Source organism: Zingiber officinale, chromosome 5A (genome assembly GCF_018446385.1).
Source record: "Zingiber officinale cultivar Zhangliang chromosome 5A, Zo_v1.1, whole genome shotgun sequence".
NCBI classification, from domain to species: domain Eukaryota; kingdom Viridiplantae; phylum Streptophyta; class Magnoliopsida; order Zingiberales; family Zingiberaceae; genus Zingiber; species Zingiber officinale.
In genome coordinates this window covers 115445424-115462689 of record NC_055994.1, presented here as the reverse complement: position 1 = coordinate 115462689, position 17266 = coordinate 115445424, and the positions used below count along the sequence as shown (strand labels likewise).

Genomic DNA, 17266 nt, shown 5'->3' with positions numbered 1-17266 from the left:
TAATTATATACACCTAAACAGGCACAGCTTTAAACTTCTTCTCCACGCTGCCCTCATTTGATCGCAACTTCTCCTCTCTGGTGAAAATAATAACGGGGTTCCGGGTTTGGTGCAGAGTTGCCTGCCTCAGAATGCTCCGGTCTCGTGAGATTCACCCGCTTCTGTGTGGACAGTTTATATTTACATAAAATATATATAAATTGTTAAATTAGTTTATCATGTTATAATTTTTTGACATCAAATTTATAAACGTTGTTCGCAGTCAATGCCAATAACAAATATACACTTTACTTTTTAAAACGATAAATTCAATGCCAATATCCTTGGATGAAGCAGTCACATATTGAAGGAAATACATAAAACTATCACAATCTACTAGAATTGATCAGAGCCAATTGACTGGTTATTGAGGGCTGGAGTGACAAATATAGAATGTGATACCGATGATGATGATTGGTGAATTACATCGATAACTCGTGATAATATTACTCTTAAGAAAAGATTAATTATATTAAAAGGGAATCATCATATATATTGTAATTGCACATCGCATTATTGACAATATTACTCTTTTAAATTAGTATCGTTATTTTATAAGTAACTAGAAGATTGTAATAAAATGTCTTAGTAATTTAATATCTTTGATGATAGATCAATTATATATACTCTCTGATGATCCTCAAGCACACAAAGTAATATTATTAAATATTCTTATTCATAGCAATTTTGAGATAGGAATTAGCTTTAATTAATGGTATGACCAATATATGTTATGTTTTTGTTATACACTAATAATAAGTGATCCCATTCCTATAGTTTTGTAATTAAGGTCTAGATGGGATGTTTATGAAATAACCCACTAGACATGACTTGCTATGAGAGAATATAGTATTATTTTACCTAGGATCAGATCAATGTGGTGTGTCATGTAGAACAATTATAACTGTTAATCCTACTTGAGATTATTACAATATCATGAATCATCTCACAAAAGGATTAACATACGTTGAAATTTGAGTTGAAACTTGTGTCTAGTTTTATCCAGCTGAATGAGTAATCAAGGTAGAATTTATTGCTCAAGTATAATAGGAGTGTATACCACTAGCATATTTGATGGATGACCATTTTGAAAAATCTATAAATAGTGCAACGATTTGATGAAGTTAGTATTCCTTTGAGTACTGGATCCGCCAGATCGATCATTCTCGAAATCCCTCTAATAATTCTCCTTTCTAGATATCTTCTGAAGGTGAAGAAATCTCAAGATGAGATAAGATCAATAGAACAAATAATAGTAAATAGAAATAATTTCATTAATTTAGTTAAGAAATATTTTAATTTCGTAAATCACAATTTCAATAGTATATGCATGTCTATATGGATCATCTTTGTATAATCTAGTTAAGAAATATTTTAATTCAATCATCAAATTGATTTTAGAGATATTCATATTATTCAAAGTTCATTAATTTCTTGTTGAATGATGGAGATATAAAAATTATATTGTTAAAGTTTTTTAAAAAAAGTTTTGAATCTTACGAGTTCCATAGTAAAAATATTGAAGTTTTTCATATTACAATGAACAACTATTTTACTTATGATTTTAATTGTTATGTATTATTTTATTTTATGTTAAAAAAATAGTCCGGATATATTATGATTCCTAGCTCTTCCACTCATTGGGGAAGGAGGCCGCAATCGTCAAGACTCATGTCAAGGATGTTGTTTGTGTGCAGGTAAGCAACCTAATAGGTGGCATAAGTCCGAGTTTGTTGCCTCTAACCAAAACAAAGGAGCTAGTTGGATTCCTCATTAGAGGAATCTTGCGACCAAGTAGAAACAGGGGGAGATCATCAATCCCCACCAATACATACAAAGAAATCATTCTTTGATCCGTAAAAAATAGACTAAAGGATCTCCTCTGAGGGAGAAGTCGGATCCTCTGGTCCGTATTTTACAGACCAGAGGATGGTCCCTTTACATGTATTGATGGAGATTGATGGTCCTCACCTATTTTACAGGTGGGGGCCATTAATCCCCACCAATGCATACAAAGGGATCATCCTCTGATCCGCAAAAAGCGAACTAGAGGATCTCTTCTGAAGGGGAAGCCAGATCTTCTAGTCCACATTTTGTGAATTAGAGGATGACCCCTTTATATGTATTAGTGGAGATTAATGGTCCCCACCTATTTTACAGGTGGGGTCATCAATCTCCATGAATACATGCAAAGGGATCATCTTTTGATTCGCAAAAAATGGACTAGAGGATCTCCTCTGACAAAGGGGACCTTATACTGACCCTTGTGGCCTCTGGTCTAGGTACACCAGCTCGGCAGCAAATGTCCAACGATGGTGACAGTCGACGAATGTAGCCGTGTGCTAGAACATGAGAATTTATGAAGCCAGTGGCCTACCTCTTCTTCCTCAAAGTTGTTGTTATAGATGGCAGTTCCTGTGTATTTGCTAGTGGTTGGATGTAGGCTGGTGATGATAGGAGCATCTCATTATTGTGGGGCTTCGACATAAGTCTCTAAATCATCGTTGTCTAGTGACAAGATATAGATGATGACTACAGTTGGTGTACGCTATGGTTTCACTCGATCGGATGTGAAACAAAGAAGGCATGCTTGATGCCGTCAGGGGCTAGCTGTGGAATCTGATAGTGCTGCATGTTGGTGGGAAATCTAGTCGATTCTGTTTTTGTTAAGAAACTATTGTTGTTGTTGTCGATTGTTGCAGGATTTTACTTTTTAAATTTTGCTCTTGTCAAGGAACTACAACTATCGAGGAATTTCATAAATCTTTTAATAAATTAGAGAACGAACCCAAGACATATATACTAGCTTTCCTTAAGAAACTATTTGCTCCCACAATGATGATACACTCGAACTAAGCAAATATTCCTCTAGGATACAATGGACTCTTTAATAACATTGTTTCCAAAGTACACGCTTGAAAACAATCCCAAATACCTTGGATTTATTCAAACTCGAAAATTGAATTTTTGTGTATTGTTATTATAATATAATAATATACAAATAACACTTTGAAAAGTAAGTAACTTTGAGAGGAAAAGTTTTGGTTATAAATATGTTGGATTATTTGTGTAGAATGGTATTTTACAGTGTTTGAAACATTGTCTGTGAAAGGACATGTTTTTTAAATCATAACCTTTCATTCAAAAATCAACACAATTGTTTAAGTTCCTTATTTCTTCCATTCTTTTTTTCCATTTTACGGAAATCACTGATAATCCTCCATCATTTCTATAAAAATAATTTTTAAAAAACTTTTAATTATCAAGCGACAAGCGTTGAACATAAATAAAGGTATCTAATGGATTTAAACTTTTACATAGTGAAGACCTCTCAAATACTAACCAAGGTGACTGATAGACCAACTTTAATCAAGTGACCTTATTCGATTAATTGGAGCGATCTCACATATAAACTATTCTTATCCTCGGTATTCATATTGGCAACACATTGATTAGCCTTGTGTCTTACTACCTTAGTTTTTCGTGGATATTTAATTTATGTAGTTAACCAGACCACACTAGAGATGACATCATCTTCAACATTCACATAGGTGGATGTTATCAAGAATACTCACATAACTAAGCATTCCGAAGGATTGCCCTTTATAACTCCATTCAAAGCTTTTCCTACCTATTCCATTACGTGAACCAAGCACATCCCTTGGGACAAATTAAGTGTTTCAACCATCCATATAGTATACTTTGCTCATTTAACCCAAGATTTGAAAATCATCCAATGTTAAGTCAAGTTTTTTACTATTGATGATCAATAAGTTAGCTTTAGCCTCATCTCCTTGGATATTCTCAAAACTAGATACGTTATAAAGCCTTTTGTCAAAGGATCAGTCAATTTAAGACTTAACTTTACATAGTCTATAGTTATAACATATTCAGATATCAATTGTCTAACTAAACTATCTCAATCCAATATGTCTCGACTTTTCATTGTAAATATTGTTATATGCCTTTGATAGTGTAACCTCATTGTCACAATGTATAACAATTAAAGACATTGATTTTGGCCATGAATAAACTTCCATTAATATATTTCTCAACTATTCTGCTTCCTTAGCACATGAAGCAAGAGTTATAAACTCACATGTCATTGTGCAATCAACAATACAAGTTTACTTTTTGGAACCCCAAGATATGGCTCATCCATCAATTTTGAATATCCATCCACTTGTAAATGCATTATCTTTTGAATCAAATATCCAATTAACATCTATATATCCTTCTAGAACTTCAGAATATCCAAGATAAGATATATTATAATCCATAGTGTGTTTTAAGTACTTCAATACTCAATAAATTGCATTCTAATGAAATTGACTAGGATTGGTGGTATACCTACTCAATGTTCCAACTGCAAATGCAATATTAAGTCTAGTCAATATCATTACATACATCAGAGAACCGATAAACCTAGCATATTCTAGTTGGTTAACTGCTCTTCCTATATTAGGATGCAGTTTAATACTAGAATTAAAATGTGTTGTGACTATCTTACAATCAAAATAGTCAAACTTTCTCAATACTTTTAAATGTAATGAGATTGTGAAAGAACAAGAACAAGATCAAGATCTGTATTCTTAAGATTACATCTGCTTGATCTAAATCTTTTATATCGAAGCAGGATGACAATAATGATTTAGTGTCATTTACACTAATCATATCGATTTAAAAGATCAACATGCCATCCATATAAAGACAAATAATTACGCTTTTATTATTGTTAAACTTTCTATACACATATTTGTCACATTCATGCATTTTAAATCCATTAGCAACTATCACTTGATTAAAATTTTTATGTCATTGTTTAGGAGCCTTTTTAAGTTCATATAATGCCTAAACCAATTTACACACTTTTTGCTTTCGTCTAGGCATAATGAACTCTTCCGGTTGTTCCATATAGATCTCCTCATCTAGCTTTCCATTAAGAAAAGTTATTTTTACATCATGTATCTCAAGATGTGATAATGCAAACAAGGTTCTAATAGTAGCAAACCTAGCAATGGGTGGATAGGTATCAAAATGGTCTAGACCTTCCTTTTGTTCAAAGCCCTTTGTTACCATCCTCGCTTTGAACTTGTCTATAGTTTCATCAATATTCGTCTTCTTTTTAAAGGTTCATTTACAAATGATTGGTTTTGAGTCTGGTAGAAGATCAACTAATTTCCACATTTTATTATTTATAATAGACTCCATTTTATCATTAATTACTTCTTTCTAAAATACAACATTCATAGACTTCATTGCTTCTTTATATGTTTTGGAATCATATTTTATTGAATCATATATGATTATCTGTTTCACATTTGAATCCCTATTTCCCTCTAAAAGATGCATAACGAAGTCAGATCCAAAGGAATTATCCTTTCGAGCTCTTTTACTTCTCCCTAATTTAGGAGGATTGATATCAACATCTACATGAACAATTGCTTCATTACTGACTATTGGTGTACTAGTAGTATTGGTCGAACAAAGCATCGGTCATTGCATTGTAAATATGCCCCTTGCACACATAATCGTCTTGATCCTATTTTTGTCTTATCTTTGTTTGTGTCACAGTTTCATTTTCTTTTTCTACCAATTTCGGTGTGGTAAGAACATATACCACATTTAGTGAAGTGAGAAGGAAATGTAATTTGTTTTGCCAACATCGAAAGTTTTTTTCATCAAACCGTTTTGACTTAACAAATTTTGCAGCAAAGTTACGAGGCAAATTTTCTTGAGAAGCTATAAGTAGTTTCTTAAGATTATTCGTGGGAAACCTGGTCAAGAAACTATTAATTATTGTTGTTGTTGATTGTTGCAGGATTTTGCTTCTCCAAATATTCTGTTCTTGTTAGAGCATCCACATTAGTTTCTCTATTATTATATTTAAAATTTAGGATAAATGACCCACTTTATTAAATTTAGATAATCATTTTTCACTACACACTACATCAAATACTTTAAAATTTTCATCATCCTTAATTTTTTTATTATTTTTTTTCTCTTTCTTCTATTTTTTATTATTATATTTATGAAATGAGTGGAAGGAGAGAGATTAAAAAGAAATATTATTTTATTTTTCACTATTCATCAAATCTAAATTTAGGGAATTGATAGGATAACTGATGCAGAGAATTTTTAATTAACATATCCAAAATTTATGATAAAATCTTTGAATAGGATAACGATGTGGATGCTCTTACAATAAGGAATTTCATAAATTCTAAAATAAATTAGAGAATGAATCCAGCGTTTTCCTTAAGAAACAATATGCTCTCACCACAGTGATATACTCGGACTAAGCAAATGTTCCTTCATGATCAATGGATTTCTTAATAACATTGTTTCAAAAGTGTACACTTGAAAACAACCCCAATACCTTAGATTTATTCAAACTTGACAATTGAATGTTTATATATTGCTACTGCAATATAACAATATACAAATAACACTTAGCAAAGCAAGTAACTTTGAGAGAAGGTTTTTGTTACGAAGATGTTGGATTGTTTGTGCAGAATGATATTTTACGGTGTTTGACATTGACTATGAAAAGACATATTTTTTTGGATCATAACTTTTCATTCAAATATCAAAAATATCAATAAATATTGTGGGGCTAGTCGTGTGGGACTGTTGGTGCGGTGGATTTTTTTTTTTTTTTACAAAAATGCCAATAAATAAAGGAGCACAATTGAAACACTGTCATCTTTTACCTTCTCCTAGGTGGTAACGGAGAGTTCGTCCTCAGTTGCACCATAGCCCAGGGGCGAGAGTTCGTTCTCAATGGGGCTAGAGGAGGGGATCGCACTACATTAGAGGTAGCAACACGTGTGAATCGCGTGCTGCGAAACGCTTAATGGCTGAGAACCTCTCTGATTTTGAAATTCAAATCACGAATTCACAAAAAAAAAAAAAAACAAGCTTGAAATTGTTAGCACATTGTGTGCAAAATGATATCCCATTCAATAACAAGCTTCAGAAATACAAGCATTCTCTCTTATTACAACGACAAATGAATTTAAGAAACGAGAGCAGACCTTCAATCACACACTTTTATCTAAAGAGAAAGACGACTGCCTAGTTTGCTTTTATTTTGCTATTATACTAGAAAGATTTGTAATTAAACAGTTTAATTAGCTTTCTTATAATGCTAAAATTAATTATATATGAAGGCGGGAAAGCTATCTTTCTTCTACACCGCCATCGTAACGCTGGAGGTGGAATTGGAGTCCACGGCGGGAAAAGGGGAAGGGAAGACCACCATCTGGTGCAGCAGGGCAGCGAGGGCCGCACCGACTAGAGGCCCGACCCAGTAGACCGCTTGGTTCTTGAAGTTGCCGCTGACGACGGCCGGTCCGAAAGACCGTGCCGGGTTCATCGACCCACCCGTCAAGGAACCGGCCGCCAGCACGCACGCCCCCGCAGCGAGCGCCGCAGCCAGAGACGCCGCCACCCTTCGCTCCCCGTTTCTCCTCCTCTCGCCACCGCTTCCACCACCCCTCGGGTCCGCCGCTTCGTACACCGTGTACACCAGCACGAAGGTGATAACGCTTTCCACCACCGCCCCACCAAACCCAGTCATCTCCGCCCCTATCCCTGTCGTGGGGATCGCCTGTCCGGCTGAGGCGACCCAGAGGAGGAAGCAGGCGAAGGTGGCGCCTAGCAACTGAGCAATGCAGTAGAGGAGGGCCATGGGAACGCTGATGTGGCCGGTGACAGCGAGGCCGAACGTGACCGCGGGGTTGACGTGGCCGCCGGAGACGTCGCTGGCAATGTAGACGGATACGAACAGGGCAAAGGCCTGCGCTAGCGCCGTCGCAACAAGTGACGAGGCTTCCGACGTAACGTCGGGAGTTAGCATTCCTGAAAATGGATCATTTGTAGTAGTTTCATTTAGACTCAACAATGAATAATTACATTATTGCCGATCGAGTTAGTATGTACGGGCGGAGATCGTGGAGCCGACGGCAGCGAAGACGAAGAAGAAGGTGGAGATGAATTCTGCCAGATATGAACGGCGGCAGGCCGGAGACAGCCAGACAGGGAGTCGGCATCGGTCGGTGGAAGTCATCTCAGACGCCACTCCTTCTATGACTAGTGCAAAAGTTGGACTGGAAACCGAAAATTGGAAAGATGGGATTAAGGCAGGTGAGGGCAGGGCAGGGCAGGGCAGGGCAGAGTATCTATCGTCGTCGAATTTCGCAGGATAAAAACAGTTGCATGGCAGTTACGGGCGGTTCTGAATCCTTCCTTTCTCTCTTCCCGTTGAACATGATTTTGAATGTGTCCTGAAAGATAGACACTTAATACTAGTTTCTTTTTCTGTAATAAAGAAAGAAAAAAAAAACATAATAATCCCTTAAAGAATTCTGAGCATTTAATTACTGAAAAATGTTCAGTATTGATTAGTAAATCTGATTCATGTTTTATTGTTGGATATTATTAACGAAGTCTCCTGCACATTCTGTCCAACCTGCGTAAAGTAACAGGTGTTAAGGGCACCGGATGTGTCTAGCAAAGCCCCTTCGACACTCAAATCAACTCCGGTGAATAAAAGAATTGAGAGCTCAAAGAGAAATAAAGATTCAGAATTCCCTCGATCCAATTGATCCTGTTACTTTTATGAGTTTGCCTCTAGATTGTGTCAATGGCATGGTCCTCGATTACCGACGCCTACCAGAGGGGGGCATGTCTGAGGATTTGGGGCCAAAGTATCTAGAAGACAAAATTGATTTGGGGCAAAGTATCGTGATTGATGGCGTCAAGCATATTTGCAACTTCTATACTGTATCGTGATTGTTTGCCTATTGTATGCTGAGTATTTTTATTGCATTAGGCTATAAATTATAAATCCTCCGTTATCTCTCTCATAATCAAAATCTACGAATGTTGCATTGACAAAACATGAGTAAAAAAATAAAGATGGATAGGATGGCAAGGGTTGAAGAAGCGTTACAGTTGAAAATTCAATAGAGGATAGTGTAGACCAGATAATATATATTGAGGTGGAAATAAGAAGAATAAGAGAATGAGACTTGTTGTTATTGTTGTTGTTAACCGTGTGTTTGGAATTCAACTGGTTGATGGTTGCCAGAATCAATCGAGAGGCAAATTAAGGAGAATAGGAGATGCCATGTGAAAGTAAGAAATTCCTTACTCTTTATCACAGCTAGCGTGATACGTGCGCCAATCTTCGAGAATGAGCTGACGCCACCTTATCCATCCAACAACCCCAAGAATAAATAAATCTTCATTTCTAAGACTATCTCCCATGCGCAAGTTTTTTTCAAAGGTTTATAAAATTAAAAAAGCTTTAAAAAAAACTCTAAATGAGTATGAGAGATAAATTTTGAGATTTTTAGTTAAGAATAGATTTTATTTTTATTTTTTTTTCTTTGGAGATGGAGCCATTAATCAAAAAATAATATTACATATTTAACTTTTTAAAATAATTAAATATTTACTTAATAGTTAAATTATACATCTTTCTTTTGAAAATAAATATGTTTGGTAAGTTAAAAAAAATACACTATAATTAAATTAAAATCCAAAAGTTAATTAAATATTAAATTAAAATTATAAATTAAATTAAAAATCATAAGTTCATTAATTTATTAATTAGAAATTTCAAATAAATTAAATTAAAGATGGGAATTAATTAAAATATTAAGTAAAAATTATATAGAGAGATATTAAATGAAAAAAAATAAAGATATGTGATTTGTAATATAAGATCCATAAAAAAAATTATATGGAGATTTTTTGATTATTTTTAATAATAGGATTTTTTTTACTTTTAATATGGTATTGATGTAGCATATTGTAAATTAAAAAAAAAAAATGATGGAGAGATGTAACTATTAGAGATATCTGAGCAACTCAAAATCAACGGCGTCATTACCATATCCATTCACGTATCCATTTACAACTCTAACTTGCCTGTTGACTTTTTGTCTCCCTCCTCCGAGTCAACTCCAGGGGCCAGCGAAGCGAAACTCAAGCGTTGCTTCTCAGAAATTGAATCTCCAACTAGCAAAATCCAACACTACCATCACCTAAAATTTCATGGTAGATAGATGGGAATCTGGGAGACAGTCGCATCGTAAAAGCTAGAACAGGGGACGCCGTCAACGCGCATCCGCTTCGCGTTTTCAAAAATCTTAGCTCGGCTGTCATTCGGCTGGATCCGCCGCGTACGGCGTCCATTTCCTGGAAACATCTGACGGCCACGGCCTATTTAGTCGTCCCCCCTTTCCTCCGACTCCAATTCCAACAGCTGATTGCTCGGATGGAGCAGCGGAGGGCACCGGTGGAGTTCGAGGACTTCCTTCCCATCATGGCGGAGAGGCTCGGCGAGGAAGGGCTGATGGAGGAGCTATGCAACGGCTTCCGCCTGCTCATGGACCCCCGCCGCCGCCTCATCACCTTCGACAGCCTCAAGCGCAACGCCGCGAGCTTAGGGCTCGACGGACTTTCCGACGACGAGCTACGGGACATGCTCCGGGAGGGCGACGTCGACGGCGACGGCGCGCTCAGCGAGCAGGAGTTCTGCGTCCTCATGGTTCGGCTCAGTCCTCAATTGATGGCCCACGCCGCTGCCAGTGCCTTGGCCTTCTGACGACTTGTGCATTTTGTCTTTCTTTCCCAAAACTGCTACTTATTTCAGTTATGTATGTTGTGCTATGTAACTGAAAATTGAATCTGCAAAATAAAAATAGCCTGCTCTCTGTCGGAATTAATGTTCTAGTTGATTTGTGAGATTTGATTTTCATTGGAATTAGATAGAATTTATTCAAATTTGATTTGAAGACTATAAAGTAAAGAATTGTATAAGGTTTCTCTCCCTCTAGCCTTCGGGAGAAGAATAAACTAGAGATATTTTGGAGTGACTCACATAATGATTTAGTTGGCCATGGAGTATGACTTGGCGCTTCAACCAGGTTAAATACTTGTTTTACGGTTGCTTTACTTTGGTTATTTTTTTTCATTGTATATTTTACTTAACCTTTACACTTGAATAGTTTTTATCTCTAAATTTTTGTGACCTTTCACCCTCTCTTTCTACTTATCGATCCTTCTTATAGTGTTAAAACCTGAGTGCTATTAGAGAATATAGAATTGAGAATGCATTAGAGGGGATGAATAACGCTTCACTTATTTTTACTTAATCGTTTTGGATTGTTAGTGCGCAATAAAAATAAAATAAAATATAAACTAATAATAATAATTAAATATAAATACAGACAAATCATGATTACGTGGTTCAGTAGCCTCTCAAGGTTCCTACTTAATCTTGAATGTGACCCACTATTTTTTTTCCTGATCCTATCTCCAACCTTTCAAAGATGGAAAGTCTTTGACAAATCTAATCTTTTTTGATAATACACAAATACAAAATATATAATACAAAGAGTAAAAAAGTTGATAGCTTCTATAAGTCTTGAATGCATGCAGCAGTCTTCTTGGAACTTCTTGAGTCACATTAATAACACTACCTTCAAGAGTTATGAGAGCAGTAATGAATAATGAGTTATATATATATTCAGAGGTATTTGGTTTAGGGAAATAGGAGTAGGAAATGGGAATGAAAATCATTAATTGTCATTGTTAATGTTTGAATTATAGGAATAGGAATAGGAATAGGAATAGGAATAAGGGAATGAATCCTTGAAATTGGGTAATAACTCATTCTCATGTACCTCCCCTTCAATGAGTCATTATCCTATTTTCATCAATCAAAATATTCCCTTATTTCAAAAATACCCTTGACCTAAAACTAAAATTTTCTCCCTTAATATCAAATATCAAAATATATTTATTTATTTTTTCTTTCATATCACTTCTCTCTCCTTGTTCTCTCTCATCATATTTTCTCTCTCATCATTTTATCACACACTTTCTCTCTCCTATCACACTCTCTTTCCTCTTTTTTCTCATTACACTTTCTCTCTCATCATACTTTCTCCCTCCTCAATCTCTTCCATTGCACTCTCTTCCTTCTTTTTTTCAGCATACTTTCTCTCTCCTCAATCTCTCCCATCACACTCTCTTTTTTCTTTTTTTTCTCATCACACTTTCGCTCTCATCACATTTTCTCTCTCCTCAATCTCTCTTGTCACACTCCCTCATTTTTTTTCCTCACCACACTTTCTCTCTCATCATACTTTCTCTCTCATCATCTCTCCCATCACACTCACTGTTCTCTTTTTTTCTCATCACACTTTCTCTCTCATCATACTTTCTCTCTCCTCAATCTCTCTCATCACACACTCTCTCTCCCCTCATTTTTTCTCATTACATTTTCTATCTCTTCATCCTCTCCCATCATAATTTCTCTCACATCATATTTTATCTCTCATCTTCTCTCATCATGCTCTCTTCTATCACATTCTCTTTTCTCATTTTCTCTCATCACACTTTCTCTCTCTTCATTCTTTCTCATCACATTTTCTCTCTCATCATTCTCTTTCATCATATTTTTCTCTCACATTCATCTTTCTCTCACATCTAATTTTTTCTCTTATTTTTCTTTAAGGGTAAAAAAGGAAATATTGATTTATTCCGATAGAAAGTATGCAACTAACCAAACATTGCTTTTAAGAGTGATATTCATGCTCATACTCATTCTCATTCCACAATACAATGATTCCCATTCCAATTCCTATTCCCATGTTCATACCAAACGCCCCCTCATTGTCTTGGTGAAGTTGATTATATAATGATGTTTCGGTGCTCGGAGGGACCTCTAGTTGCTCAGAGTCTAGTGTTATCCAATGACTCAGTCTCTGTTGTTTATCCATATTCCGATTGACCAAACTTGCTATCAGTCACCTGGACCCCCCTTTGTTAGCTTCTATGTCCATATACATCTTGAATCCCATGTTAACAAGATATCACCCAACTACTTATTGGATCTTATGATTGCCCGGACCACTTCTAATCGCTAGGACTACTATCACCAAAACCTAATCATCATCCGACCACATCAATGCTTATCCTGAACAAGGATTATCTCTAACTTTTAATCTTCCATACCTCCTTCTAGTCAACTGGCATATTTGGTCAACCAGAAACCTTTTTTTTGGTTGCTCAAAAACTTATTTTTCCTATAATACAAGGATTAGTCCAAATATAACATAGAACATAAAATTTAGTCTAGTATATAGTTTGTCTGACCTACTAGGTCTGCTTGGTATTAGTCAACCTAACCTACCGAGACGTCTTACTTTTTTAGAGTTCACTCCTTCAAGACTTCTCTTTTACCTAAAGTTTCTTCTAGAACATTCACACATATATAAAGTTTACTGCTTTAGGACTTTTCCCTTGTCAAACATTCGGTCCCCCTTTAACTTTCTTGGACCTTACACCTACCTAATGTGTACTTCTTTAGGGTTTCCACTCTTGCCTAACATCTTGTTTCCTATAACCTATTAGGACTCCCAATTTGCTAGACATTTGGTCCTATTTGATCTGTTTGAAGTTTACACCTACATCAAGTTCACTCCTTTAGGGTTTCCATTCTTAGCAAACATCTGATTTCTTATAACCTATTAGGACTTCCCACTTACCAGGCATTCGATCTCCTTTGCCTTGTATGGACATTACACCTATCATATTTCACTCCTATAGGATTTTCACTCTTTCCTAACATTCGATTTCCTACAACCTGCTAGGACTTCCCACTTGCTAGACATTCAATCTTTTTTGATCAACTTGGACTTTACACCTACCTAGAGTTCACTCCTCTAGGATTTTCACTCTTACCTAACATCCAATCTCATGTGACCTGCTAGAACTTTATACCCACCTACTAAGCCACTACAAAAAATATCACGAATAACAACGGAATATTCCGACGGAATACCGACGGAATTTTTGATATCGGTAAGAATTGGGTCGGCGCTTAATTTATCGACGGAAATGATATTCAGTCGACAACTACCGACAGGTTATAATGTTCCGTCGGTATATATTAATGACAGAAAACGTATCCCGTCAGCAAAGGGTAAATGGATCTTAACGGAGGTTACCGATTGAATAAAATTCAGTCGGTAAATTACCGACGGAATAGGTAATTCCGTCGGTTGCTCCCGACGGAATACTTAATTCCATCGGTAACATACCGACGGAATACCCATTTTCGTAGGTAAATACCGACGGAATAGGTAATTCCATCAGGAGTTTATCGAAGATGTACTGTTTCGCTTCGATAAATTTCCGACGGAACGTGTACTTCCGTCAGAAATTACCGACGGAATTAAATATTCCGTCGGCAATATGCAGTAAAAAATTTGAAATGTCTCCCCTGCATTTCCCACTTATCATATATTTAATTTTTATACAATAAAAACCATCACAAATGATGGTAACACAAACATAAGTCAGATATCAAACACAATCCGTACATCAATCACAATCCATACAATCAACACAACATACAATATACTCACAAACAAATGATAAACTATCTAAAAAAAAATACAAAACATACTAATAAGTGGTCATATCTCAAAACTTCAATACAAAACAAAATATAACTATCCAAATATCAAGTACTGACAATCATAAACATCCAAAAGTACTGACAAGTGAAAGTCAAATACAAAATATCCAAACGTACCATGATACATCACCTACACATATATCTAAATATAATCCTGTAAAAGTCAAATATAAGAGATTATAATCAGACTGAATCGATACAAATGTAATATCTAACACAAAAATTGTAATATATAACTAATTTTACATGTAAAAAATTACCTGGATTATATTGTAGATATCCAATGATAGTACGGTGGTGAATGTATCAATATGAACTCCTGAAAAATATAAAACACTTAAGATAAACATCTTATAATATCGCAATAGAATAAATATATTTGACTTAACTAATTTATAATAAATTCCTTTAAAAAATCAAGTTATAGTTAAACATACCTCAAAAAAATCTAAACATCGGCGGAGTCTGATGGGTCTCCTCTGCCTGGGGCTGCTGTGAATGAGGCTGCTGTGATGGGTCCCATCTAGCAATGATTGCTTGCATCTGGGCCAATGTCTGCTCCTGAGCAGCCCACTTCTTCTCCCACCTCTGATCCATGGTAGTCATCTGAGTCTTCAATTTTTGATTTTCTTTTCTTAATGACTCCATCTCAGAAGAAAAAGAAGAGGAACTCACACGACCCCTAGGAGTCCTCAAGCGATCAAATACCACCTTGGCCTGGGAGCCAAGTGTTAGCTAGAGCCCTAGAGCCAATCATTTGATGATTGTATTATGGACTTGTTATATCATATTCTATATAAATAAAGACATTTGATTTTTGGTTATTATACTTACTTGTATTGGTGCCAAATAAACTAAGTATAATAATGCCCTTGAGTATAAGGTTCTTACCTATATCAATCGATTGGTTGAATCGATAATGAGATGATATAGGGAATACTACTCTTAATCATTCCTAGTCGAGTATTAACATTCAGGGACAATGTTAATGCAATAAGACTAGCATGTAGGTCAACTCGATGACTTGATCTCACAAGTCATGGATATAGAGATATCAAGTTGACACATGGGTATGCATTAGAGAATGTATACTGAATGACCCGCCATGAGAAAGTATCATGGATCGTTATATGAGTGTCATATACTTTCTCATGTGGCTATTAGTATGACTACTAGTACTTAGACCTGAAGTCACCATGGTTCCCTATATAAGGAGTTATGTACTTTAGTTTCGTCAAACGTCACTCGTAACTGGGTGGACTATAAAGGCGATTACTGGGTATGTAACAAATTATGCTGAGGGATGTGAGTGATGTAGATGGGATCTATCCCTCCTATATGACGGGAGTGACATCGATATTCTTGATAGAGTGAGACCACGAAGTGCATGGTCATGCCCAAATGAGTCAATATGAGATATTGAGCTCATTTGATTGAGTGAGTCTACTTGGAGTTCAAGATTTAGATTGGTCAGAGGATGACACGGTCTATGCCTCACATTGATCAATCTAGATGTCTAGGATAGAAGGACACTTGTCATATATTGTGAGCAGTCATAATTGTAGGGCCGTGATCGTTCGATAGAGGGGGGGTGAATATCGATTCGAAAAGTCGAGTAAAAATACGCAGCGGAAAAGTAAATGAATACAGTTGTTTTTACTTCGTTCAGAGCCTGTGACGACTCCTACTCGAAGGCCCGTGGTCCTTGACCACTTTCGTTGGGCAATTACTAGCAATTCGAATATAATTACAAAATGAATACAGGAAATGCTAGTGAAACAAAGTAATACCGACAAAGAAATTAACTAAAAACCGAAGGAGCACTTTGTCGGAGCTTTGTTGGCGTTGCAGGAACGTAGAGCAGCAGGACCAGTAGTAGAAGAGTTCTCAGATTGATGGTAGATGAAGCTCCATCTCTGGGGCTTCTTTTATATGCTGCTCCGGGCGCCCTGGTGCGATGTGGCAGGTCTAATCAGCGAACTCCACGTGGTGACGACTCGGCCTGGATAAAATTCACCTCCGGGCGCCCGGATCCCTTCCGAGCGCCCGGACCTCCTGTTTCCAGAAACTTCCTTTCCTGCAAAACAGAGTTAGTCCGAGGCAAATATATATTCTGCAACATAGATTGTTAGCACAGTTTATGACAATAGAATTAACAGTAAAAAAATGACTTAGATTCCGTCTTTCCGAGACCGGAATCTAGTCACGATCTCGACTTAGATATCCGAAATGGATCTAAGCCGGATCGACGCCTAATGTTCCCTTCTCGGGAACGCGTCCTCGCAGTCACTCCCCTCCAGTGACTTACCTCACTTACCTGCCAGACGTCCGGTCAGCCCGTCGACCCGTCTGGACTTCTCGCCAACTATCTAGTCAGCCCGTTGACCTAGTTGGACTTCTCGCCAAGCGTCCGGTCAGCTCGTCGACCCGCTTGGACTTCTCGCCAGCTATCCGGTCAGCCCGTCGACCTAGCTGGACTTCGTGCCAGACATCCGGTCAGGCCGTCGACCTGTCTGGACTTCCCCTACACACTCGATCAAAGTGTCAGACAACAACAAAACTAACTTAACCTATTTGTCATTCATCGAAACCTAGGTTAGACCGTTAGTGCTACCCGCACCAACAATCTCTCCCTTTTTGATGGAATGACAACCTGGTTAAGTTAGTGAAAGAACGCAAAAAACAGGTACATCGGTTTTAAAGTTAGTTTTAGTGTTTTCAATT

At 36.6% G+C, this 17266-nt stretch overlaps 2 protein-coding genes across 2 annotated transcripts; one reads left to right on the top strand and one right to left on the bottom strand.

The window, feature by feature from the left end:
- Positions 1 to 7231: 7231 nt before the first annotated feature.
- LOC121979917 (probable aquaporin TIP5-1) lies at positions 7232 to 8110 on the bottom strand. The gene is made up of 2 exons (XM_042531892.1): positions 7984 to 8110; positions 7232 to 7902 (listed from the first exon to the last, which is right to left on the bottom strand). Exons 1-2 carry the CDS (start codon positions 8108 to 8110, stop codon positions 7232 to 7234), a joined length of 798 nt encoding a protein of 265 aa, XP_042387826.1.
- A 2185-nt stretch (positions 8111 to 10295) lies between these two features.
- On the top strand, positions 10296 to 10785 carry LOC121983158 (calcium-binding protein KIC-like). The gene has a single exon (XM_042536118.1). The coding sequence runs from the start codon at positions 10328 to 10330 to the stop codon at positions 10655 to 10657; it is 330 nt and encodes a 109-aa protein (XP_042392052.1). The 5' UTR covers positions 10296 to 10327; the 3' UTR covers positions 10658 to 10785.
- The last annotated feature ends 6481 nt before the right edge of the window (positions 10786 to 17266 follow it).

Excerpts from the sequence above, each read along its gene's own strand:
- LOC121979917 (XM_042531892.1), bottom strand. The coding sequence starts at position 8,110 with ATGACTTCCACCGACCGATGCCGACTCCCTGTCTGGCTGTCTCCGGCC. Across the intron at positions 7,903-7,983 it reads CGGCTCCACGATCTCCGCCC|GAATGCTAACTCCCGACGTT; the intron begins GTACATACTAAC and ends ATCCATTTTCAG.
- LOC121983158 (XM_042536118.1), top strand. The coding sequence starts at position 10,328 with ATGGAGCAGCGGAGGGCACCGGTGGAGTTCGAGGACTTCCTTCCCATC.